The sequence below is a fragment of the Onychostruthus taczanowskii genome, unplaced genomic scaffold (genome assembly GCF_017590055.1).
Source record: "Onychostruthus taczanowskii isolate IOZ18803 unplaced genomic scaffold, ASM1759005v1 scaffold59, whole genome shotgun sequence".
In the NCBI taxonomy this organism is placed as follows: domain Eukaryota; kingdom Metazoa; phylum Chordata; class Aves; order Passeriformes; family Passeridae; genus Onychostruthus; species Onychostruthus taczanowskii.
Genome location: NW_024503568.1, coordinates 1673046 through 1699648, shown reverse-complemented (window position 1 = coordinate 1699648; position 26603 = coordinate 1673046). Strand labels below are relative to the sequence as shown.

At 37.3% G+C, this 26603-nt stretch overlaps 1 protein-coding gene across 2 annotated transcripts in view; it reads left to right on the top strand.

Moving 5' to 3' along the window:
- Positions 1 to 26603, top strand: part of HDAC9 (histone deacetylase 9) — a 453421-nt gene that overhangs the window by 12781 nt on the left and 414037 nt on the right. For both annotated transcript variants that reach the window (XM_041418228.1, XM_041418227.1), the window contains exon 2: positions 22064 to 22174. In XM_041418228.1, the coding sequence (XP_041274162.1) occupies positions 22156 to 22174 (19 nt within the window). In that variant the 5' untranslated portion in view covers positions 22064 to 22155. The remainder of the gene's footprint in view (positions 1 to 22063; positions 22175 to 26603) is intronic.

Below are 26603 nucleotides of genomic sequence, written 5' to 3'. Positions count from 1 at the left end.
CCAATGCATGATGGTTCTTCCTTTTGTGAGTAAGGATGTTCTTCCTTACATTTTTTCCCATAGCTTTTTCCCACTCCCTGTGGCAGCCTGAGTTCCAGTCAGTCTCACAGCTCTGAACAGAAAGTCCTCTACCAACTACAGACAGCCAGCATGGACAAGTCTTAGCTTAATTTTTTTCCTCTTGCTGGCCTGAATGATGCAGAATTTTGCATTACAGACCTCTTGGTGATTCAGAATCAAGAGGGGCAAAGGCAGAAGGAAAAAAGAAAAAAAATGTGTTCTTTTCGTGAGTCAACTCCTGCTATGTTTGGTGCCCAAATCACAAAAACCTGCTGGGTAAGTGGATTCTTCCTAGTTGCAAAACATGCATCAACCACCATTCAGCCTGCAACTTCTAGTGCTTCTTGTGTAATTTTTTATGGAAGTCCAGTTACAGGGCAGGTGAATGTCTTTTTGTAGCCAGCCTTTGATGGCAGGAAGGAGATGACAACCAAAGAAACCCTGTCTTGACAGACTGAAAACAGTGAAGCTTGCACAGCACCCTGCCACTGCTCAGCATGCAAGTGATTACTAGCTCACAGCACACAATTCTGGACTGGACAAGTACGAAACTTGGAGACAGTGAGAGGCATGAGTGTCTTATCAAGTATCTTCCATTCTTGGTGCTCCATCCTTCACCTTTTATTGGTGAAGGATGCTTAACCAGCACGAGTATGTGCTTCTAGCATGGACAGTCAGCATTTTAGGCTAGGTCTTGCCCACGTTACACATTCAAAAGCAGCTTAGAGTTCCTATTTAATCCTCAAGTCTCTGTTTCTCCAGGTAAATAACTTCCCACATAAGTCCGATCCTTTTTCTGCTCATGACCAGGATAATAGGTCTAAACATTGTCTGAGTTTTTTAAAATATGAGGAAGAGAGCAGATGTTAAGAGGCAGTAGTTGAAATGTTTGGCTTTTCAGATCCACTGGACAGGAGATCTAGAGACAAAAATAATTTAAAGCAATTTGGTTATGCTCCATCTTTATTGTGTATATTTCTAGACTGAACTGAATAAGTGGCTTGAAACACTCAAGTTCCCTCCTTCACCCTGGAGTGGACACTTGAAATGAACAGTTGTGTGCTCTGTTTGTTCATTTCAATGATGCTTCCCTTGATAATCTGTCCCAGTCATAGCCAGGAGAGAGCTGACATAGCCACACCATTAGTAGGATGGCTGTGTTTGGTCTGAAATCAAGCCTGGATGTCCTGCAGTGTAAGAAGTGTTCAATTTTTTTCCTTTTTCAAGTAGCTAAGTAACAGACAACAATCTGAGTAGAGAACAAGAATGTTAGGGAGAGCTGGAGTGTCTAGGGCTGTGCTCTAGAGGCCGTGGTGGTACCTGAGTGCAGGGCTTAGTTGCCTGTCTAGCATGGTGGAATGACAAATCATTATTTGTAGTTACTACAGTTTGTGGTAATTGGGAGTGCGGCAGAACCTCATCCCCAGTGGGCTAGAGCTGTGAAAAACAGGGGAAAATTATTAAAGGTAATGAGCCATGGAGTGCCCAGGTGCACTGACCACCTGAGGGAACAGAAGGCACACAGGTGCAATGCCTGAACATGAGGGGTATAAAAGTTTGGGCTAAAGAATAAGAAGCCTTCTGTAGCCTTCTGAAGTGGTATGCTGTAATTTCTGTGTGTAGATGCTTGAAGTCTTCTGATGAGGTGTGGTGATACTCTGTGTATCATGGCCATCTCAAATGTGGCATATGCTGCTACAATTATCTTCCTCTTATCTTGAAGCGGGGGAGAGCTTGTGTCTGCTCCTGTTGGATGCAGGTGGTATGATAGATCTGAATTCCCCTAATTCTCGGGGCTGGCTACTGGGTATACATAGCATGTCACATCTGGCTTTTTATTCTGCTGAATCACATTAAGTTACTTTTATGTGAATCTAGCCTGAAATTTGGGCATTTTGGAGATGATTGTCATGTAAGAGCAAGTTTGGGAATGATGAGTGGAAAGGGACTGTTCTGACTTCTTCAGGTGTCAACTTCCATGTTTTTACTGCTTGGTCAGGTTCTCTAGGAGATATCTAAAAGAACAGATTCTTTCCTCTAGGCAGAACATATCTATCTTTATCCTCCAATTTCCTTTTTGCCCAGCTGGCAAAAATTAGTAGCTGTAGATGCAAACCTTATCTAGTTCTTCCTTGATATCTTAGGGGAAATCAGTGAGAGCCAGGAAACTTGTCTGATGGCACTGTGAATTTGTTTCTAGGATGTACCTCTGGTATGGGTCTGGAAGAAGGTCCTGAGGCAGGAAGAGGTTATCTGAAAGTAATTCTTGTGCTTCACTGAAGATGACCCTAGGATACACTACTAGGGTTTGTGGCAGCTTCTCCATGCTCTTCATAGAAGAGGCAGGTGTTACATGAAGTGCTCACAATTTCTGGATACAGAACTTTTATAGACTTCAATTTGAATGTTTCCTTCTCCTGGAACACCTGGCATTATTCATGATCCTTATGCATGACCATGAAATCTTACTGTTAGCAGAATTATAAATCCAAATGTGGTCACATATGACTCCCAGACCTCCCCTTGCTATATAATCTGCAGTACCCAGACCTGTGCCAAGGGATTTCCTTTAGAAATGAAATGGCTGTTTGTCTCATTTTCATACACTACTTTTGGTAGAGGCTTGCTAAGGTGGGGGGCCGGGGGGTGAAGTATGATGGCTTGGCAGTGTGATTGCTAACATTTAAAGTCTTGTTCCTTGAATGTGTTTTTAGAAAGTTGCCTTTTAAGTGATATGTATTTCTTCTCAAATTGAACATTTGAGAAATTAGGGGAACACAAAGTATTTGACAAGTGCTATGGAAAGTCTCACATCCATGAGAACATCAGTGAAGAACTTGTTAATGTCACTGCTGCTTCTCTGTAGCTCCAAGGGGGTGGACACTGCTGTCTTCAAGAGATCACTTCTTTTCTTTGTTCAGAGTTATAACAAGTAATCCTTTCTCCTGTGACAGGGATGCCTTCTGTCAGCTCTCATTTAGATTTGATACCCATCAAATGCTGATATGTGAGTTGTGATATGAAAAAAGACCACAATTTAGCCTCTAAAAATGGCATAGATAAGTGACAGCACAAAGCTTTCTGGGCTTAAGTCAGACTTATGCCTCTAAATAATTTAAGATTCTTCTTAACAGTTTTCTTAGATTTATAAGAGAAAATTCACCTACAGTTGCTAGAAAATTAATAGTAAGCATATAATTAGATTAAAAAGAAAAGTGCTGCTTTACCTCTTTCCTCCAAATGAACTTTTAATTTTCTGGATGAATACTTTTTCTAGAATACAACTTTTGTCTTTCAAATTCCTATTTCTAACTACCTGTTTTAGAAAGTATCTTTCTGCCAAGTCATTTCTCCTTTGTGCTGTGTTGTTTCTTGAAAGGATTGTAAAAGAACTCATGCTGTGGTCACAGTTCCGTAGAGCAATTTCCATGGCATTTTGCCTTTATATCACAGTTGTTTCTCTGAGTTGTTGCACCAAGCTGGATTACTTTTTCAGTACTTGTGGCTTAAATACTCATAGAGATTTCACTTTTCTTCTTGGGTGCTCCACAAGGCCATGAAGACTTTTTTTTTTCCTTCAGAATTAGTAAATCCAGTATTTTCTATGAAACTCTTTAGATATCTGCAGTTTTGAATACTGCATATTTTGTACTTGATTTATAAAAGTCACAGACATATAACATGCTTAGGGTTGGAAGGGACCTTAAAGATCATGTCTTTCAACCACCCTGCCATGGTCAGTGACTCCTTCTTGACCAGGTTGCTCAGAGCCCCATCCAGCCTGGCCTTGAGCACTTCCAGGGTTGGGGCATCCACAGCTTCTCTGGGCAACCTGCTCCAGTGCCTCACCACCCTCACAGTAAAGAATTTCTTCCTAATATCTAATGTAAACCGATGCTCTTTCAGTTTGAACCCATTCCCTCTTGTCCTGTCACTATGTGTTCATGGGAAAAGTCCCTCTCCATCTTAGAGACTCCCTTCAGGCACTGGCAGGCCACAATTAGGTTACCCTGAAGCCTTCTCTTCTCCAGGCTGAACAATCCCAATTCTCCCAGCCTTTCCTTATAGGAGATGTCTTCTGATGCCTTAAGGTTTAGTTTTCATATACTTCAGATACTGTGCTGCCTAGGGGTGTAGCTCTGAGCTTCATATTAAGTGTTAGTAGGTTCTCTTCACAGGGTAAGTAGATAAAACAATCCTTTTCCAGCTTGAGATTAAGGACAACCCTTAGCAGCTTCACGTCCAGAATTATAAACAACAGGTAACTGAAGAAGAGGCAAACAAGGAGGATGGGACTTCATAACCTAAAGCTATAATTGGACAATTAACTGCAATATGCAATGAGCCAAAACTTATAAAAGTGTGAAAGCTTGTGATTGGTCATCCATTTTGGGTCCATCTTGAGTGTAGCCCTGGCCAGGTTCTTGTACTGCCCAAGGTGTGTCCTTTAAGGCCTTTTAATAAGTACCTATTTTATTCTCTTAGCTCTGTCTAGTCTGTGTTCCAGGTCAGCCTCTCAAGACATCACTTCCATGTTTCTAATCATCTTCTTGGGCCTCCTCTAGACTCATTGCATCAGATCAATGTCCTCCCTGTGCTGAGCATCCCAGAAATGAATGCAGTATTCCAGTATTTCAGATAGGGTCTTATCAGACTGAAAGGAAGGGGCAGAATCACCTCCACTGACCTGCTGGCAATGCTTCTTTGGATTGATTTCACAGGCCTTTAAACTGACCTTTCTTCTTTCTAAGACACAAGTCATACCTGTTAAAAATCAAATTAATGTTATGGAAAGTAACAGTCTCAATAGCAAAGTATGCCTAAAACTGTGTTCATCAAAGCCACTTTTGCTAAATAGAATTTTTAAGCTGTTATTTATTAAAACATGTGGTGAAAAGCATTTTGTGCAAAGGATTAAATACATTATTACAATACATTGTATTAAAAATATTGCATGTAGTTTTTTGTATGTACAGAACTTAATTTCTTCTCTGTACAATTTATTTTCATGCATTTTTGCGTTTATTTTAAATGCTTACATAGGTGAACAGTGTCATGCACCTAGCACCAGCAAAAGGTATGCAGTAAGCAAGTTATAGTCAGGAAGTAAGTTTCTTGTATACTGTGAGTTGATGTTATCAGAAATAAATGTCTGTTAAACCTAGGCATACACTCAGAAATTTGATCCTTTAAAATTTCATAATTTAAAATCTCAGTCCTGCTCAGCATACGTTAAAGTAACACAAAGACAAACTACAGGCTGGTGCCTTTCAAAGTACCTGTGGCAGATACTAGACTTCAGCTCTCTGTAGAAGTAGAACTGTTCCTGCCTAAATTTAAAGATGCTTTCCCTGCTGGTTTTGATCTTTTCCTGTCAGTTTGATTATAGTGGTATTCTTTGAAGGCTTACTCAGTGATTTTGGTTTTTTTTAACTGTTGAGAGATTGAATGCGTTTTCTCTAATAATCTTGGTAGAAAGTGTGTGCTCAAAGCAGAGACTGCACTGTTTGAGAATTTTTTCTGTTTTTTCGAACAACAAAGACCTGTTGAAGAGAACAATGATGACGTATCTAGATGGAAAGGTCTTAGATTTACTTTTTGGATTTCAGTTTTCTTTAATGCTTTTTCTTTTAGTTTAAGTGATGAATGTGACTCATGTGAGATGAAGGAATCCTTTTAATATTTCTATGTTTTGGCAACAATGGAAGTACAGTAGTGAATGAAAAAAAAAAAAAACCATAGATGGGGCGAGAATCTTAATGTTTGGTAACAGCAATGGTCAATGTTAAAGTGAGAGGATTTTTAAAAATCAGAATAACAGATTGGCAGCTGGGAAACACATCTAAAGGGGACTATCTTAGTTGTATTATTAGCAAATAAATAGATGGTCAGATATCTGAAAATATTATAAGAAAAAATTATGTGAATATACAGATTTACTTCCTTACCATAGATGGACCTAGGTTGACATAGATAACCAGGCAAAATATTATCATGCTTGAAACAGATTAGAGGAGCCCAGGTATAAAGTGATGCTGGATGAATGCCTGGGACACTCAGCTGTTTGGATGCATATAATCTATGAATAGATATGTGCCAGAGTAGAGAGAGGAATTAGGGAAAGTTGTTAAAGCATGACCTGAGGAACAACATTATGAAAATTGATTGTGTGTAAGGCTAAAGTTCTTTTTCATTTTGAGAAAATGGAGCTGGAGCTTTATATGCCACTTTTCCAGGATGGTGGTTTCACTCTGGCCAGAAACAGTAAAATAAGAAACAGTAATAGTACGTATTTTTCATCAAAGCAGCTCCTGTAGTCTGTAATGCACTTTCTTTGGCAGATGCTGACATTTAATTGTGACTTCTGTGCCTAAACATATGTAGTGAAAACATCTTCATTCCAAGGAAAAGATGTCTTTTTCACTGACAGTACTAGCAGATATGCAGATATTCCTGACCTGGAAAAGGTCAAGAAATCCTATAATTTTTCTTTCTGAGCATCATGCCCAATTTCCTTGCTATATGCAGTATATAATGAAAAAAAGGCCCATGATTCTGGTATCTTATCACTATCAGGAGGAAAGACAAAACTGCTTCCTGGTTCTTGGCACATTGACTGTTTTTTTTTTTTTTTTTATCTGCATATGAAAATCTTTTATTTTTGTTAAGGCAAGAGTAAAAAAAGTGAACCTTTGAAAGAGGTACTGCTACGTTTTTTTTTAATTGTCCAGCATTTGAACTCTGTCAGTAAATATTAAAATGTTAGTAAATGGAAGCAGAAGGACACTCCTATAGATATCAGCTGTAGCCATGATATTATGAAAAACCCTTTGCTAGGATTTTTCCTCTCCTGAGAAGCTGAGGAGCCTCAGGAGAGAAAGATTAACAATTACTATCTGCTACTGTGGAATGCAACAGGTGCAGCTGTGATTGGTCCATGTGGATTGTTTTCCAGTGATGACCAATCACAGCCACCTGTGCCAAGGCTGTGAGCAGTCACAGGATTTTGTTATTGTATTCTGTTCTGTTCTTGTTGTAGCCTTCTGATCTCTCTGTTCTTTAGTATAGTTTTAATGTAGCATTTTAATATAATATTTAACATAATAAATCAGCCTTCTGAAATGGAGTCAAGCCTCATGTCTCCATGAGAGTCCGCAACAATCAGCAGGACTGAATTTTTATTATTACATTGATAAATGTATTTGGCACTTTCTTCTTGCAGAAATGGGAATGTTTGCTATCTTACATACATAGCATACAGCTATATGTATGCTGTATTTCAACTTAAAGTACATGAAACTGAGAGTTCTTTGATTTTCCTACTTCATGAGTTGCCTTGCAGCTCTCTTATTTTCTATTTTTCTGTTCCTCTTGCCGCAAGCTGATGCTTTCAAACTTACATTTATTTCTGAATGGAAGTTCGGCTTTTCTGAAAAGCATTCTAACTTTTATTTAATGTTTCTTTTCCTTGTCTCTCTATCATAGTAATTGGCTATTTTTGCTGAAGGCATGTCTTGGGGTAAAGTTCAGTTCCTTACATCATCTTCTGGCAGCCTAGCAAATTCTCTTAACCTTTTCCATGTCTTGTTCTTTCTCCTGTTCTGTTTATCAGCTCCTGGGCAGTTCTTTCTTGACTGGCTATAACTGAACCTTTTTACCTGCCTCTAGGAAACTGATATTCTTCCTACTTCTGCTAAAAAAGAGGAGTTGAACGCATTGCATGCCAGTTTTATAAGGCTTTGTCAATTATAGTGAGAGAGAAGCTTCTCTTTGATTTTCCTAGCCATTAATAAACCCCTAAAACCTTGCAAGGTGATTAAACTGAACAGTGTTCATGGGCTAGCACATGGCAATGCATGTGCTGCATAGCTGCAGCATCTGTATGGCTTTTTCTTAGCCCTGAAAAGTGAAAAGGCTGCGTGATGTTGACTTTCATCTGGATAGGTTCAGTTGTGTGTTTATGGAGTTTCTTGCAGCAGTGCAGAAAAAAAACCCAAACAACTAATAAAGCTTTTCTTTGTTTCACATTAGTAGCTGTTTTATCAATATTTAGGCATTTTTTCTAAAAAACAAAAAAACCTAAATCTCAAGCCAACACCTATAACAACTTCAGATTTTTAGTGGAAGCATCAACTGGTCTTTTTCACTGCATACTCAAAAATGTATGTAAATGTGAGCTTATAATCATTGAATGGTTTGAGTTGGAAGTGGTCCTTGAAGATCATCTGGTTCCAACCCTTGTGACATGGGCAGGGACATCTTTCACTAGATCAGGTTGCTCAAAGCCTCATTCAGCCAGATTTTGAACACTTTAATGATGGGGCATCCACAACCCCCCTGGACAATCTCTTCCAGCATCTTATTACCCTTATTCTAAAGAACTTTTTTCCTTGTCTCCAACCTACCCTCTTTCAGTTCCAAACCACTGTCCATTTGCTGTCACTACATTCTTGGTAAAAAGCTCTTCTGATTATCCTCACAAGTCTCCCTTAGATATACTGAAGGTCTACAGTAAGGTTTATCTTAATTTACTTGTATGTTATATCAATTCTGTGAAGCCAATTCTTCATTTTACTGGGAAGTCAGGTTGTGTACTAGTGCTAAAATAGCTGAATGCTCATTAATTGTTTCTCTGTAGGCAAGCAGAAGGTAACTTTTCATTATTATTTTGGTTTCAATTTTACTACATCACTCATTTTTTTTTTAATTGATAGAAAAATCTTTAGTCACAAATGCTGACTATTGCTTCCTAGTCTTAATGAATGTTTTGCTAGTCTAGAGATCCTTGAAAATAAAACTACATTTGCCTGGTTGCTGTTTTTGGAGCCTGAGATTTGGCTCAGGCAAAATTTGAGTGGGTTCTGAAAGGAGGTGACATGACTACACTCATTTTTTGGGAAACCTCATCCGCTTTTATACAGGCTATTTTAGCCACAAGTTTATGGTCAGGGTTTTTTATGTTCATGAGGAAAGTAGATTCTTCCAGCTGTGGGACAGTGGAGTTGTTCTATAATTACTTGCTTTAAGCTCAAATTTTATGTTGCCAATAAAACACAGTTGAACTGAGAGCTTTCTTATTGTAAAAGCTCTTTTACAATTTATTGTCTGTGCCTTTATTTAAGTTGTCCGTCTTTATTAAATAAATGGTTTTAGTTATTTAGTAACTAATTAGGTTAGGCATTTTTTACGTGGCACAGTAGAAATTTTTTTTGTTTTGCTTTCTTTCAAATTTTGTTAGGTCTTATTTTGTGTAGCTCTGTTTAGACAAATGTAACCATGAGGATGTTCAAGTGTCTGAAAGTCATGAGAAATTTAATTACTGTGCTATTAAATTTTAAAAATAAAATAAAAATTATAATAGCATCTTTATACTACTTAAGAAAACCCTTGGTTATGCTGGAAAATATTTTTTGGTGATGTTTATTTACCAGTCTGTGGTATGGCATGCATAATGTCCTCAAGCATATTGATGCAGCTTGTGTTGAAATTGTTTCTAGTTGAGTTTTCAGTGTGGTTGGTGTTGTAACAAAAAAAAATGAATTGGGTATCTGCACTAAGGAGTCTGCAGCAGGAAGTATGCAGCTGTATGAGCAGTCATGGAATGTGGACAGGTTGTTGGGATTTTGCCAGTAAAAATAACGTAAAATCTTTTCCTGTTTGTGTATCTGGGCTTACTTGCTCAAAGAATTTGGCAGCAAATCCAAATGTAACAATACAATTTAAATTATATTCTCTTATGCTTCTTGTTGTGAGAAAAAAAATCTAAGGCTGCTTTCATTAACATCTCTTTTACTGTGGAAATATGGTTACCTAAGTGACTTTTGCTTGAATGGGAGGTGACAGTTCATTTGGATACATGTGATTTCTGTACAGAAAAAGAGTGGAAGTTGTATTTCTCTCAGTTTAAAACTTGAGTTTTCTTAAAAGTGGACAGTTAAATTCTATACTGAATATCTTGTAAATTCCTAAACCCCCTTTACTTTCTGGTGTATATGTACTTTTCTCTTAATTTCAGTGCATTCATAATGTAGTAATATTTGTACTTGGAATGACAGTCTATCACTCCTGTTTTGGTGGGACTTTTTTCTTTGGTTGGGGTTGTTTTTTTTTTCCTTACTACTGGAAGATTGCTCTTGCTCAAAGTTACATAAATGTAGAAAAGTTGCCTTTCACGTTCATTCCTTACCCCAGTCATGTGCTGGAAGCCCAGTTCTGTTCCACTTCCCTCATTTATTGCGTCCCTTCCTGCCTCCCTGCCTTTGCTGAACCATCTGTGCACTTTCTTTTGAGTCCCAAAGGCTTAAGAAATGCCTTATTTTGTTTGACATTAGTTTTTTTTATATTAGTTTGACAAGTGATGGTTGGACTTAGAATTGCTTCTGCAACCTGAAAATATTTTTATAGGATCACATATTTTTCAGTTTCAAATTCTATTTGCCTCGTAATTTTATGCAGCGGTAATTAAAAAGACTGCATTATCTAAAGTTTGTGATTAACATGATAGATTTGGATAAGTCACAGGCTTAGTGCTGTGTAACTTCCCTGCTAAGACAGGGATGAAATACTCATTTTTATGTGTAAGAAAATAGGTATTGCTATTCTTTTACCTATTTCAGAGGTAGCAGCAAGAGAAATAGTCTCATTGGAGCATGAAGTGAATTCTGTGATTGTTTGACATCTGCATTTTCTGCATCTGGCTGACTGGTTGGCATCTGCATCTTCTCCAAGCTGAACAAACCAAGTGACCTCAGCTGCTCTTGCAAGGCAAGATTTACAAAGTCTTGCCCTCAAGGTCTTTTACCATCTTGGTCCCCTCCTCTACAGATATTTTAATGCCTCGGTGTCTTTCTTATATTGAGATACTTAAATCAGCACACAGTGCAGAGCTTCATGAGCACCATTAACTTTTCCCATTATTTTGTCCTGCTACTAAATGACAATACACACTTGCAGCAGAGGTCAGAATTTTCTTAAAAGTTCTGATTTATGAGTTGACTTGATCACCCAAGTGCATTAAGAAGTCTCTTGAATTGCTGTCAAGTTCCAGTAGGAAAGATGTACTATAATATTAATTTATAAATGATCAAAAATATAGTGTTTTTTTTCCCCAGTGACCTTGGTGAAATCACAGAAAACAAACTGAGCATGAAAATAATTTTCAGTCTTCAACCTGTGATCCAATTTAACTGTATTTAATTTAATACAGGGAGTCTGTTTTCTTGGTTTGTATTCCACTGCTGAAGATGCTGAAGTATTAATCAAGCTTCCTTGTATCATTTAGTCTCTGCTGAATCCTACTCTTAAAACATTTCAGTTTAAAATTAATCCTTGTCTTGTGAAAACAAGTAAGGCTCTACAGTAAAGAAATCTATTGTCAAAGGACATTCAATGTAGATGTTCGTCAAAGCATCATTGGCAGTGAAAGGTTTATTTTCTTTTAAAACAAGTTTTACAACATTTGTTGCTTATCAAACACTGCAAATAACCATTTCAACTATTAAAGACTTTATGATAATAGTTCTTTAGAATTGGAAAGACAAAATTGAAGCCTAATGTATCTAGAAGTTAGTGTAAAAGAACTTGTCAAATCTTTGATAAATTTCAATGACAGCAAAAAAAAGTTTTTCTTTTGGGATAAGTTTTCATAAAATAATTAAGCTTATATGTTCTTTGGCCATCTATATACTTTTCCTGAGGAAAATTGACTGAAGCTTTTTCTTTAATGGATAGAAAACTACTTGGGTGTTTAGCACCCAAGCTTAAGGAATCTTGATGTTTATGAAGAAAAAAATAATTTTGCTGCTAAGCAGATAAACCCACATTTCTGTCATAGATTTAAATGGAAAATTTTGACTCATCTTAGTTACTTTTAATGCATGAAATAACACTGGACATCAATCATCTCATGTAATGAATCACAAATATAAAAGTTTTACATGGAGAGGTTTCTTCTACTTCCTTGCTGACAGCTTCTGTGTACCTGTAGACCCTCTCCTGTGTCAATTCTCTTATTAATATGACTTTATCACTTTGTAAAAATCTTAAAGATATCAGTCTGCACTCATCACTGTGCCTGGTGCTGCACTAAGCTCTGTTTCCCTCTCTGTCCTGTTTGCAAGGTCTTTGCAGGAGGAATTCCCGTAAGTGCTACATAAACACTTGATGGTGTTCTCACATGGGGTCTCTGTGTGTTACATAATGGAAGTAGCTGACTGATTCCTGTAGGTGATTGCCATGATTGCTGGCTTGTGTTTCACCTGTTTGTAGGTGTGTAGGTTTCTTTGTATGCTGGGGATTCCTGACCTAAAATTAAGTTGTTGTGGGTTTGTATTTTCCATGTCTTACTCCTGTGTAATGTTTGGTTTTGTGGAAAATCGTCCATCATGTACAAGTCAGAATTACAAACAGTCTAAATATACCTGCAGTTTTGAAGTTCTCTGCTATGTGTCTTCAAATATTTGTTTCTCAGATTTTAAGATGAATAACTGATAAAATTCAGAAACCATTTAAAAAATATTTTTTTTCTTAAAATGGTTCCTCATATAGTGGCTAAGACTTTCCCAAAATCAGAAATACATGTGTGTATAGGAGAGTCGAATTACTTACCTGTAAATGATGTAACACTTGTACAGCTTTTTGAGTATACCTGTGTTACTGGAGTAATGCATCTGAGACTGGATACTCTTTCTTTAGAGAAGAAAATGGTACACATGAGAAGGTCATGTTTGAGACCTGTGTTTTGAAGTCCATAGAAATTTACTAATTCAAGGCCATTGAGGCATGCTGTTTCATATTCGACATTTGAAAAAATTTTTGATAACTTTTAGAAGTCAGTTAAATAACAGAGTGTTGAATATCTTATTAGATGTTTTGAAGCGTGGATGGGACATCTAGGTCCTAATTTAATGGAAGTAGCAATAGCAATTCAGAAGAAACCAAATAATTTTGTAGCCTCTGTGGAAGGGCTGGAGAGCAGCAGAATATTATGATGATTCACCTTGAGGTCTGTCTGGGTTTATCCAAACCAAGTGTCAAAGCAAAGCTTACAGAGACATATTGTGTTCTAAAAATATGAACATTTTGCAAATCAGGTGCTCTTGAATATGATTATCCATGCTAATATCTATGTATAAGCACACAATCTAACAAGATTATGGGTTTTTCAAGGGTATTTTGTTATAACTTCACTCTAGCCTTTTTAAAGGCAGTGATGATATTTCTAAGTGTTTTTGATCACATCAAAATGATTAATGATTGCGTATTAAGGAAGGCTTCAGTGAGGGGGAGTATGTCCTTTTGCTGTAAAATCAGAAAAAAATTATCAAATTCAAACAACTTTACTGACAGTAAGTTTTTGGGGATTCCAAATCAAATTTTTACAATGTCAGAGGAAGTTTATACATGAAGTTGCTCTTCTAAAATTTTATTGTATTTTTTCCTTTTCACTTAATCATCACATGCTCTCAAGTTTTCTTTAAGAGCTGGAAAGGAAATCTAGACTGATTCCTTCAGAGAACCATTCAGATCACAGGGCAAGCATTTGCCTTTGGAGGCTTTCCCTTCTAGATAAGTATTCTCTTCTTGTTGAGTCTGTCCAAAACAGACAAACTTCCATAGGGAGGCTGATAATTCTTGTTTCATGAGAGGTGTTCTGTTATTCTAAATAAGTACGATGTTGCAGAAATGCAAAAGTGGTTTTTTGCATGAAGGAGGTTTTGATGTTCTGATATGTTCTAGTTAGAGTCCTGCTGTGGTAAATATTCAGGTGCTGTGCATCTCAGATTAAATTCAAAACATAAAAACCACAACATAGTTGTTATACTGCCCTTCATGTGAAAAGATAGAGTAAAAAATAGGAATAGGGGAAAATTGTGTTGCTATCTCTCATTTTTTATGGGTGGCTATATATCAGTTAGCACGCTGTGCAACAAGGTCAATAACAGCTGAAATACAATTCAGTTTAAGAAAAAAAGGGGGAGTGGTTGAGAGAAAGTTAGTTTTCATCTGGTGAAAAGGCAAACATAAACCAAAGCTGAAGTACTGTGAACTACGTATTATAGGCTCAAAGGGTTTCAGAAGCATTCTGTTCACGGTCTACTTCTTGTTCCTTTGAAAGAACAAGTTTGTAGTTCTAGTGCACTGAACTATATTGGTTTACCTGATCCCATGGGAAGTTATAATGTAAATTCTAATGTAATGTTTACCTACTTAATTTTTTGTTCCTGTGTACAGTGATTTATTAAGAATGTTTTGTAGCATTTTTAAATTATTCCAATTATTCTGTGTATACAGACATATAATAAAGAGTCCGCCTCCTTCTCTCCTTCCCTCTCCTGCGACACATTGTTAATAGTTTTCATGGGTTAAAATTACATTGTTAATTGTTTTCGTGGGTTGAATTTACACTTAATCTCAAGCATTTTTAGAGAAATGAATGTTCTTGGATACACAGCAGACAGAGGTGGCTAAGAGTATGCACAGCAGGGTTGTTTCTTTTCACATTACTTGAAAGGGTGGGTTTGGGGGTTTTGATTTCTTTTTTGTTTTAGTTACCAGTGACTAAGTTATTAATGATGATTGATAATAAATTAATGGTTATTGAAGTGTGGCCTCCCTGAAATTATGCACAGTATAGTTCCATAGTGCTGAGCTCACAGAGCTCCTGTAAATCTGTGCTCCAGCTGCCACTTAACTTTGCCTTTGCTCACCACAGAAGTTCATTTAAATTTTTTCAAAGGAAAGTTTAGGAATTTAGAAAGCATTTCTAAATTGAGTGCGTGAGTTGTCTGATGGTTTCTTACAAGGAGCTTGGATAATTAGTTTTCATAGTGCTGGGTAAGAGAGTCAAAATAAAAGAAACCTAGAATTTGTGATTTCCTTCAAAGTAATCTGGACTCTGTAATTTCTTGTTGTGGCTCACTTTGTCCAGCTTTTTGAGAAGTTTTAAGAGACATTCTTTCTTCCAGTTGTATTCCTCTAGGAGAAGTTTCTTCACAGCCTTGTGTAAGGGGAGAGGACTGTACCCACTTTCATGTGACCTACAAAGACTGTTCTTTGTGTGTCTTGTGTGTTCTTCAGTGTCTCGTGGCAGAATGGCTGAGACTGGAAAGCATCTCTAGAGATTTTCTAATTCACTCAGATGAACAAAGCAAAGTCAGCTACAGTAGACTGGCCAAAGCCATTTTCATTTGAGTTTTGAATATCTCTAAGGATGGAGATGACGTCTGGACAACCTGTTGGTTTGAACGAAAAAGGGTTTTATTTCTTTCTTTCCTTATGTGCTTCAATGAACTCTGAATTTTAAGTTTGATTTTTCCTTATAAGAAGTTTTTGTTTTCAGTACTGATTAAAAACTGGCATAATTAAAGAAAAAAAATCAAAATGAGGACCTAAATAGGCCTGTCTCATATTTTCTTTTCCTGCTATGAAAGCACCATATAGGCCAGTTCCTCACCTGCTGTGGTGTCTGCTACTGCCTGGTTGTGCTTGATACAAGCCAAACCTTGTATGTCAACTGTACTTTGGGAGGGCACATCTGGATGTGCACCCTTTCAAATTCAGACAAGGGGCTGGCATGACAGAGGAAGACAGCACAACTTAAGCTGAAGCAGAAGTATTTCTGCAGTATTTCTGTGGTGAAAAAGTTCCAAATCCTGATTGAGGCTGAAAGAAAAAAAGGTTGTTTGGCTCTTTTTTTTTGAGCTATATTGTATTTCTAACTGATTTCACTGGGAAACCGGGCAGAAGCTTGTGCCAATTTGTTGTAACTGGCATAGCAGAAGTCCAGCCAGCAGCTTAGCAGCACATTATTTAATCCTGTTGATTGAGGCCTTGGATTCTTTTTTGGTGAAAGACATCATCTCCTCTTGATTTTTAGAAAACTTATTTGCTTCATCTCTGTAGTAGGCAGTGAATGTAAAAGAGGTTGTTGAAATAGCTGTACGGCTTTACTGCTTGCTTTAAAGAGTTTCAGGACGGAGGATTTGCTTTACTGGACAGAAGTCTGAGCCTCTCACAACTGTGTGAGCCATGTGCTCTCACAGCATGTGTGAGGTCTAACACTGCTTAATATTGCATATGAGTAATTGCTAAAGCGTGGTGATTTGACTTATTGGTCAAAATAAATATTTGCATGTTAGAAGTATAGCTGAGAATTCTTTACAGATTCTGCAAGATGTACTTTTCTGTTAGGCACATTAAAAATTACTTTGTTGGAGAAATACAAAGAGTATGAAATTCCAGTACCTGCTGCTGGTGTGGTTGTTTAATATATTACCCTCAAAGGTATGTACTACAAAATTGTTACAGACTTCAGAAAGTCTTTAAGTAGATACCTAATTAAGAATAAGATGCCTGAATACCTTGTGGCAAAATACTTAATCTTGCACTGAGCTCTGGATTCTGAAGGCTTTGCTGTGAAACCACTAAATTCCCACCGAAAGCAGTTATATAGCCCAGTGTCTATTGGACTAGGCTTTGGTCTTTTTACAGCACATAAATCTGCACTGTATTTGCATATAAAGGTCGCTGCTTAATTGCATGTGCTGCTAATGTTTTGGCTTAGCTTCCACTTATGGTACCTTTTTAAACCAATTATATAATTTGGTCTAAGATATAAATGAAACCAATTTTTTGAACTGATGTCTTTAAGTACTTTGTCTTGGAATTCACGCTGTTCCTTAACACTTTACCACCTTTTCCATATGCCAGTTTACCTCCTAATCAAATTTAGATGTTTGATACAACGTTAGAAGGGTTTGATTTGGCACTCTGGGTTTGGCTTACATGGGTGCAAATCACTTCAGTAAGAGTTCATTGTGATTTGTCTTCCAGTCGTTATGTCATAGTGGATTTATGATTATTTTTTCTAATATCTATAGCTTGTTGTCTTTTTAATGTGATTTTCATTAGATCCTGTATGGATACCTATTTTGAAAAATATCTTTCATTTAGAAAGATATTTTTTTAAGTATCCTGCTGCTCATATTTTAGAGAGAAACAATTATTGTTCTTTTGTTTTTTTTTTTTTTCTTTTTCTTTTAATTGAGATTTTTGCTGAACTGTTCATTGGAAAACAGAATTTTTACTAATTCTTACAGCTGTTTTACAGGTTTGGTTTAACATACGAGCTGTTAAGTGTGAAAAGTGAATATTTCTTCTGACACTTGAACACTTGTGGCACTTAATGGCCTCCAGCATTTTAATCTCAATTCCAGACAACAATTTTGTTTCTAAGTAACTGAAAACTATTTTGAAACAATATATGCACCAGAGAAACAACTAGGTGTATTATTAAGGGTACTGACCTGTCATGTTCAGAATTTAATGAAGCGTATAATTCTATGTTTTTATCCACAAAATCTTTCATAATGATTTTCTAGACCCCTTTGCAAACAGAGGTATTTTAGGTAAAAAATCCTCCTAGAAGAGAAAGATCTGAAAGGTACCTCCAGGATGTAGTTGAGAAAACTGGATTCATTTCAGAAGTTCTCATGAAAAATTCATCTTGGGCACGGGGAAAATAGAAGTAGAAATATATTTTTCATCTGAATTCTGTTAATTTTTATTCATTGCATCCTCTCTCAAAAACTCAATTCCCAGAACAATTTTGAAGTATAGGCACAAGATAGAAAAAAATGTAGTCAGTGAATATAGTCTTGGGACAACATAGTGAGATGACAGTTTAAAGGGATAGTGTTAACTTGGAATGCTTATTTGTGTTAGATACTGTACCTACAAAGCAATCAGGAGAAACATAAGGTTTGTGGTACCTGGTGGGCACGAAAACCTACATTCCATCTTGCAGTCTTGCTTTGTAGCCATTTCAAAGGTACATCAGTTGTTGAAGCATATGAACTGTTGAATTCCCTTTGAAGAAAAAGGGGAAGGTTTATGGTTTCTGGATGAGTAAATACAAGTTGCTAATGTATAGCATCACACTTCAGTGATATGCATGAAGGTAGAAATTAATTTATATTCTGCTGTAGACTAAAATGCCAGCTTGATAATGAGTAAAGGATGAATTATCTTTCAGTTAAAATGTAGTAAAACAAAACAAAACCAAACCCTTAGAATGGTGAAATGTTCAAGTGTAATGCCTTAGTAAGTGCACTTAGTCTATCCTAAATCCTGGAGCCCCTTGCTGTACCTTAGCTTAGTATCTTCAGGATCTGACCGATCAGGAATCGTTTGCTGTTTTTTGTGGGTAGAGATGGAGCACTCATTCATCTCCCAATGAACAAAGCACCCCTCATGAAATTTTAATGCCTGTGCTGCGTTTTTTTAGTTTTCAGAGCTAACATTAAAAAAAATGTGGCACTGTAGTTCATGGTGTCTAATTTGCACTTTGACATTCCTTCAGAAAAAGACAAGAAATGAAGGACTGTCAGCTTATCAGTAGAAGTGCATTTGAATAAGAGTGTCTGTGAATAGAGTGTTGTGAATATAATTCTGTACATGGTGATGTGGAATTTTTTGTGTTCTAAATGGGAGCTTTGACAATGTGAGCCTTGTATCATATTTACAAGGAGTTGTTAAAACTGAACCTGAACAACAACATTCAGCTTAGTGAAAGCTTTGCATTTACATGGCATATATGGAAATAGAGTATCAGGAAGGATGCCAGCTGCCACCTCATTAAATAAGACTACCAGTACAGTTAAATTTACAAAATTCCTTAACAGAAATCTTTTTGTGGGAATCCCAGCAGAACACTTTCTTATATTGGAGTTATTCTCACTGGGTTTAACTGGATTAAATATTCAATGCTGATGCTGTCTTTGGTGATCTTGAAAATGAAAAATCATGTAATAACAAGAGTATCTCCAGACCTGTGGAGGAGGTGCCTAGTCTACCCCTCTTCTAGGCTAGGCCAGCTACAGCAAGTTGTGCAAGGCTGTGTACAATCTTCAAGGATGGAAACACAAAACTTACTGGGAAGCCTATTTCTTAGATATTTGGCCTCAATAACAGGGGAAAAGTACCTTCTAATGTTTAAAGGGATTTGCCCATATTTCAGTTTGTGTACATTGCCTCTTCTGTCTTTGGGGATCACTGAGAACAGTCTTAGTCTGTCTTCTTTGCTGCTTTTTACCTAGCTACTCTGCAATAAAGCACTTCCTCTGGTCTTGGGGCTTTTTCTGTTTCTCACTTTGCTCCCTGCCACCCACCCCAGCCTTGGCACACACATTCAGTAGATCCAGTTTCTCTAGCCCATTGAAGTCCCTCTGAATGACAGCAGAACCATCTGCTCTGTCAACCACTCCTTCCAATTGTGAATCATCTGTGGAATTGCTGAGGTTATGCTCTGTACCATGAGCCAGGTCCTTAATGAAAAGCAGTGCTGGCACCAGCATTGACCCCTGGGGGCTCCATTGAAGGGACTGGCCTCCAGCTGGACTTTGGCCTGCAGATCACAACCCTTAGAGCTTGGCAGCACACACTGTTTTCAGCCACCTTGCTGTCCACTTTTCTGTGTTTCACAGTTTGGGAGGGTGTTCTGGAGAACAGTGCTGAAAGCTTTTCTTTATTCAAGCTAAACAATATTCTCATCTCTCCCCCCATATATTTTCTAACTATTTAATTGTAGAAAACTATCATGTGGGCCAAGCATGGTTTTCCATCATAAATAAAGGCTGCCTATTTCCCACCACCTTCCTGTCCTTCACATGCTTGGAAATTGTTTCCAGGATTATTTGGCCCATCACCTTCCAAAACATTGAGTTGAGGTGGACTGGCCTTTGGCTCTCTGTATTCTCCTTGTCCTTCTTGAAGTCAGGAGAGATGTTTCTTACAGTCTATTTGAACCTGCCTTGATACTCATGACCCTTCAAAGCTGTTCTGGGAGTGGCTTTGCAGTGATGCTGTCCAGGTCCCTCAGGAACTGTTGGGAGCATCCATCCCCTCAGGTCACATGAACTGATGTATAGCCAGCTTGTTTAAATCTTTCCTAACCTGATTTTTCTCCAAGGGTTAAGTGTTCCTTGCTCCAGAAGAGCAGGGAAGAACTAGGAAGCAGCTTCTTTCTACAGTTTCAGCATAGCTGGTGTCCATGGCCCAGTACAGGGCTGGTGGGACCACGGTTTTGGGTACAGATTGTCACTCAAATGGAATATTTGCACTGACAGGAGCATGCCAGTCGTGTCTACTGATCTCTCTGTCTCACACACACAACTATCCCAATTATTAGAAATTATCTTTATTGAGTGAAAAAAAGTGAAGTATTTTTGTGAGGAGAAAGCTTATCCATTTGAGAGTGCAGTCAGAACTGACCATGTGTTCTCTGCTCTCATATGAGCTTCAAATGTTTGCTTAGATGGGAGGTGTACATGAAGCAAACTTACACAAAATTATAGTTTTAGTTATGGGGATTATAATGAATTTTAAATATTAGAATATTCAAATCCTAATGCCCAGACTTTTCCAAATGCTCAAAAATGCTATGTTTACCTTAAATGCGTGCTGAAAATTCACTCAAGTAAAGCCCACAGTCATGCATCAATATCCATTTTCTGCTTTCTGAGAGACACCACATCATTCCAGCTGTGTCTGGACACCGAATGAAGGGATGTTGGATTCACTGGAAAATATTTTTTCATGATCTGTGTAACTGGTAGGATAATAATGAGATCAGTGAAATTAAGTAGAATCTTAGAACTCTTGAATTGTGTACTGGTTGTACTTTTATTAATAAATCTTGCACCTCTATGCCTGCTGCAGTGGATCCTTACTTATCCAAAGTAAGGATCTGCACAAACACATGTTTTGGATAGGGCTTAATGGTAGAGTCTGTTCAGTTTTATAGTGGTTCCATCTGATATTTCATTAATTTTGCTGCATGAGGCAAGCAAGGGAAAGTAGGATTTTCATAAAGTATTTTGATGAAATTTTGGTTTTACAGGTGCTGCCTGCTGGAGTGCTGGTAGTGTCCAAATATCATGCCTCTTTGAGCAGTGTATGTCCAGCTTGCTTTAGGGGGCATAAAAGCAGAAGTTACTTATGTAAATGTGTGATTTTCCTTTCTTGAATGATAATGATGCTAAACTTAAATGATTATACTTGGTTAAACTGTAATTTACTATCTCGAATTTGGCTGAGCTCAGCTTGAAACTAAATGTGCAGTTGGTAGTTTAAAAAAAGTGACAAAAGCTGCTAAAATATTCAGCACTAAGAATATCTTTGACTACTTAGATACTTCAGGAGCAGTGGCTGAATAGGATAGTCACAGTCATAATGCACTACAACCTTCTCTCTCATTATGCTGTTTATATCATGCTTGAATGAAAATATATTTTAGTTCCCTGTAAGCTTCTCTATAGCTTTAAACTTTCAGCAGATGGGAGTATTAGTGGAACATTTTTGCCTCTGCTTCTGTATTGAACTGAGAATGCCACAGGACGGTGAAAGAATTTCAGCCAAATTGCAGAACCTTCCTTTGCCTACTCTCGAGCAGCCCACGCCATTAGCAGCTCTCTTTGTGGTGTCAGAGATGTCATTAGCTTGTCATGGGAGATCCCTTCAGCTGTGCTAATTATTTCAACTAGCTCTATTCATGAGCTGCTCAAACATTGGAGCTTTAGGAAGTAGTAGCTATTCCTGAAAGACTTTTGAATGCAGATCAGTTTCTGCACATTCATGTTTCGATGCTGACTGCAGTAAAACTGAGAATTGGCTACTTATATATAAGGATGTAATCCAGATATTTGTGGAAGGAAACAATTCATCCTTTAATGTCTGGTATTCCTATGTGACTGTAGATGGGCTGTAATGCAAATTTCTAGTTGAGCTGCTCGGAAGCTTTAGGATTTCTGAGTTTTAGTCTTGTTTTCAGTGGTCATCGGTGCTTGAATCTGCAGCAAAAAAGTACACTATAGAAATAACCTTTGGGGTGAGAAATTTCAAATGTTCTTCTGTTTAAGTGTGTTTGACATAATTAAATTCTCTTAAAAAATATTATATTGTCAACAAATAGTGAAAGGTGGTTTTGCTTCTTTATTTTACTCAGATTCACCCCACTTCCAGAAGAATCTCAAAATCTGGACAACTTCTGCCACAGTTTGCTTCACACTTCAACAGGATATCATTCCATTAAGAACAATGAGCTCCACAACACCAGGTCAGTTTGTTTATATTTATACCTCACTCTTGCATAAAACTGTGCCTTCTTAGGAAATCCCTTTGTGTTATGAAATGAATTTGGCAAATGACTGATATGCAACACTTCTTATAAAACAGGACAATGGCTGTATAGGCCGAAAAGGCAATTTTGGGGGTACCTTATCACATTTGAATTTTAAAGCCAGGATAATCCTACAGTACATTTAAAGTATTTTTTTGTTTTTCTTAAGAAACTGATTAGTCATGATCTGACATGAGTAGGCATTTTGTAACATTTTAGTTCTTAATATGTGTAATTAGACATTAATTTATTTTCTGCCTTTACAAAGATTCTTCTTTTAAAGAAAGACTTCAAATGCTATCCTGTTATTTTTCTGTTTAACTCCAATGCCATCTTTACCCATAACAGGTATTCTTTGCAGAGCTTCCTCCTTTAAATATGTGTAATTAGCAATGCTCTCTGAACCTACTTTATCCAATGCCTGCAAAATGAGTCACTGAACTGCAGGTTCACTTGATAGAAAGCGAACTATCAGTAGCTGTTTAAACTTCCAAGAAAACAGAATGCCGCATATGGAACATGCCTTGACTTCAGTTCTTTTGAGGAGTGAGAGTCCCCAATTCAAATCTCTGCAACGTCCCATATGGTTCACACTTTGTTCACCCACACTTGAAGTATCTATTCCTAGTACTGTTGGTAAAATAACCCTTTACAGGTGGCTTATTTTATGACTGCTTTGGTTTTGTGCGAACAGCCTATAAAAGCATCAGGGAAAACACTGTAATACTTTGTGAGCTGTATTTATCTGTATATACCCTATTGCATAGAAATTTAATTCAGTGAGCATTTTTTGAGAATTGTTGGTTGTAGTATTAAAAACTGGGAACAGCTTTTATATCAAATGGAGTCAAACATAGCTGTTTCACACTTGGCCTCTTTCTCTTACAGTGCAATTTGGTGCATGCAGTGAATTATCCATACAGAGCACAACAGGGCATTCAGCAGAAAGGCACATCTTTATCTTATCACAGTGATGCTTAATAGGAAATAATCTTGTACTTCCCTAAACATGCAATTCAAATGCCAAGATACTCCAGCTGATTTGGTATCTTTCTAATGTTTCTTCTTTTGTACTAAGTGCAGGCTGTGGAAAGAGCCAGAAATTAAATTGGCTCTACCAAAAAGAAAGTAAAATTTCCACTATCCTTATTGATATGAAGGTAGAAGATAAATAATGTGAATGCATATTTGTCTGTTTCTGTAGGTTACATCTAATGCAAGAGAGGGGAACCATTCAGTATAATCACATTACTTGTAAAGGTATTTAGATACTTCAGGAGCGTCACTTTTGGTAGGAGTTAGATGCCTAAATATCTTCAAATCTACTCCTTAGTGTCTCCCATCATTAGAGTTTGCCTCTGAAAACTGAGTCACTTCACCAACCATTTTAATATACCTCTGTGGCATGTACAGAAATGCAGTATTCAAGGGTAGTGTCGGCCTTGGAATCCTCATTTTTCTTTCCTTCAGTGAAAAAAGAGGGAGGCAGTATTTATTTTTACTTTAGTCTTGCGTTCCACTTAAAGTTAATGCCATGAACTGGAGGAGGATGAGCATCTCCATATGACATCTCTTCTGTCCCCCAACTGAGTGAGGCTGAGATGCATTTTGTGCAGTGCTATGTCACCTTTTGGAAGTCACTGAAATTTCTGGTTCCAGTGCAGTCCCAGTAATAGTGGCAGGAGAAGCCTGCCATTTCTCTGAGCAGTTAACTTTTGATTGGAATTTCTTAGAAGATAAACTTTGGATGAAATAGGAAAATTTCAGCATAGTGACTGTGTTCCCCTTTTCCAGTCCTCTTCAAGTGCATAATTTTTCATACATGGCCAATGCCTTTGTCCCATTGCAGTTGTTATTGCTACTTTTCCTTTTTCACGGAGTTTTTTTTAAATTGAAGGTTCATCTTATGAGACAAAGAGATGGAAGGGCAGTTCCATCCAACTTTCAATGTCCCTTCCAACCAAAATTATTTTGTCTCTGTGATTCCTATGATTCAGCTTCCAACTTAGGTCTAAAATATGTATCTGGTTGTAAATTTTTCACCTCTAAGATGGTCCAGTAGTTGCAAGTGTCCCTAGTATTCCAAAAGAAAAATTAATGAATTGCCAGTGACATGACCAGCTTCTTCCTGTGATGGTGAGCCTCTGGTAGGCAGTTCATATATTTATGGCTTGTAATTAAAATGGCAAAAGCCTGAATGTGCAGTAGTGTTGGAGTTGGGAGCTTTGTGCTTTTTCTTTTTAATTCCTAATAGTCTTGAGTGTCTTCTATATTATGTTACATCCAGTAGTTAAGGCAGTTTGGAATAATTTTTAAGCAGGACACTTTAAGCACATACGGTATACAGACAGTATTTATAACCCTTTTTTCTATGGTGTAACACCAGGATGCTATCTCATTTGAATACCAATCTGTGTGTCTTGTACATAAGACCTGTGAAAATCTTCATAATATATGGTAAATGTTGATATTTTGGGTCATAGTTGTAAGTTACAACAAAATGGTGAATGTACTTTTTTTTTTTTTTTTTTACAATATATCTAGCCTGCATATATATAGCTTGTGTATGTACATTCTTACATGCTGTTTACAAAGAAGATAAATATTTAAAAAAAAGCAAGAGGCAAACTGGTAAAGCAGTACTACTCTATAGATGAATGGTACAGGCCAGCCCACTTTGTGGATGGCTTCTTCTGTCAATGAAAAACTCTGAAATGCTGTAGAAAGGATTGTGTGCACTGTGCAAAATTTCTGTGGTTTTATGATATGTGCTAAGTGAAAAACAAATATTTTTTAGAACTGCTTTCCCTTTAAACCTAAATAGTCTGAATAACCTTATGTGGAACAAGCAAAAATGATGCATGTTTTATTCAACCACTACCTGAAAGAATCTCTTTGGATAGAGTTTGTCCGTAAAACTAAAACACATGAGTATTTCCTTAGATTGTATGATGCAATGACTGCGGAGCCTCCAGCATAACAACATCTACTTGCAACAGCTCTGTAGCCTATTAAATTGATCCCAGCTCTTTGAACCTTCAGGGACCAGGCTCTTGCTAATCTGTAAAGCTATTAGGTGAATGCTGAATCTCAACAGGGAAATGTTTGCTTTGCTTGTTATGAATGGTTAGATCATTAAGGAAATGTTTACATTCTGTAGCCATTGCATGTTCTGAACTGATTACTACGCATAAAAAGTGCTGGTCAGAAAAAGAAAATATTTATTTTTGAAATCACAGAATTAGGTGGGAAGTGACATCTGGAGATAACCATGCAAATTCCTCTGCCAAGGCAGAGTCATGTAGAGCAGGTTACATAGGAACTCATCCAGATGGGTTTTGAACGTCTCCAGAGGGGGAGGCTCCATGACCTGCAGCCTGTTCCACTGCTCTGCCATCCTCAACACAAAGAATTTCTTCCCCATGCTGAGGTGAAACTTCTTGTGTTATAGTTTATGGCCCTTGCTCCCCATCCTGTAGCTGGGCACCACTAAAGAGTCTGCCTCCAATCTCTTGGCACTTGCCTTTAAGATATTTGTATACTTTCATGAGATCCCCTCCCAGCCTTCTCTTCTCTGGACTAAACTGGCCAAGCACCTGCTCTTATAGAAAATAGTTAGCATCAGGTTTTGAGAGACTTTTTTTTTTTGAATACTAATACTTTCTAGTGTTTAATATACTCACAGGTGTATTTTGGAGTTATGTCTCTGTCTACTATTTTGAAATACGCCTTCTATTAATGTGGTGCTGTAGTTGGAGATTGTGTCTGTTGTATGCCTACCAGCTCAGTTTCCAAGGATTCCAGCCCTTGGAAAGGATGCTACTTATATGAACGGGAGAGAAATTGCTTCATTTGAAGCATGCGTTGGTTTAATACAGTATTTTTTACTCAGATTTTTTGGAAGAAAAACAGCATCTATGGGGAACAGTAGATTATAAATATTTCTGTGAAGATACAGATCACAAGTTTTCTTTTTGTAACCTGAGGAGGAGAATGACTCCATAGAGATCTCATTTCTTCTCCCTTTTGCTTCTCCTGTCACCCAGATCTTTCAGATTTTATGCTCTCTCCCCTTAAAATTAAAAGCAATATCAGAATAGTTAAATGAAAGAAAATTCTACTAAGAAACCAAAACACCAAAACCACTAAAGTTGGTCATGGAATAATTTCCTGTTAGGGTAGACAAGTTCTATTAATTCATGGTACTAATAAATTATGAAGAAGGGAAAATACCTGAAACTCTTGATCTTTATGGAAGTTTTCCAGATGCTGCAACTATTGCTAAAATAGCAGTGTTTGGTGTCACAGTTTCCTGATGGAAAATCACACAACCAGTTTATCCAGTTTGTTGCTTTTAATATTGCAA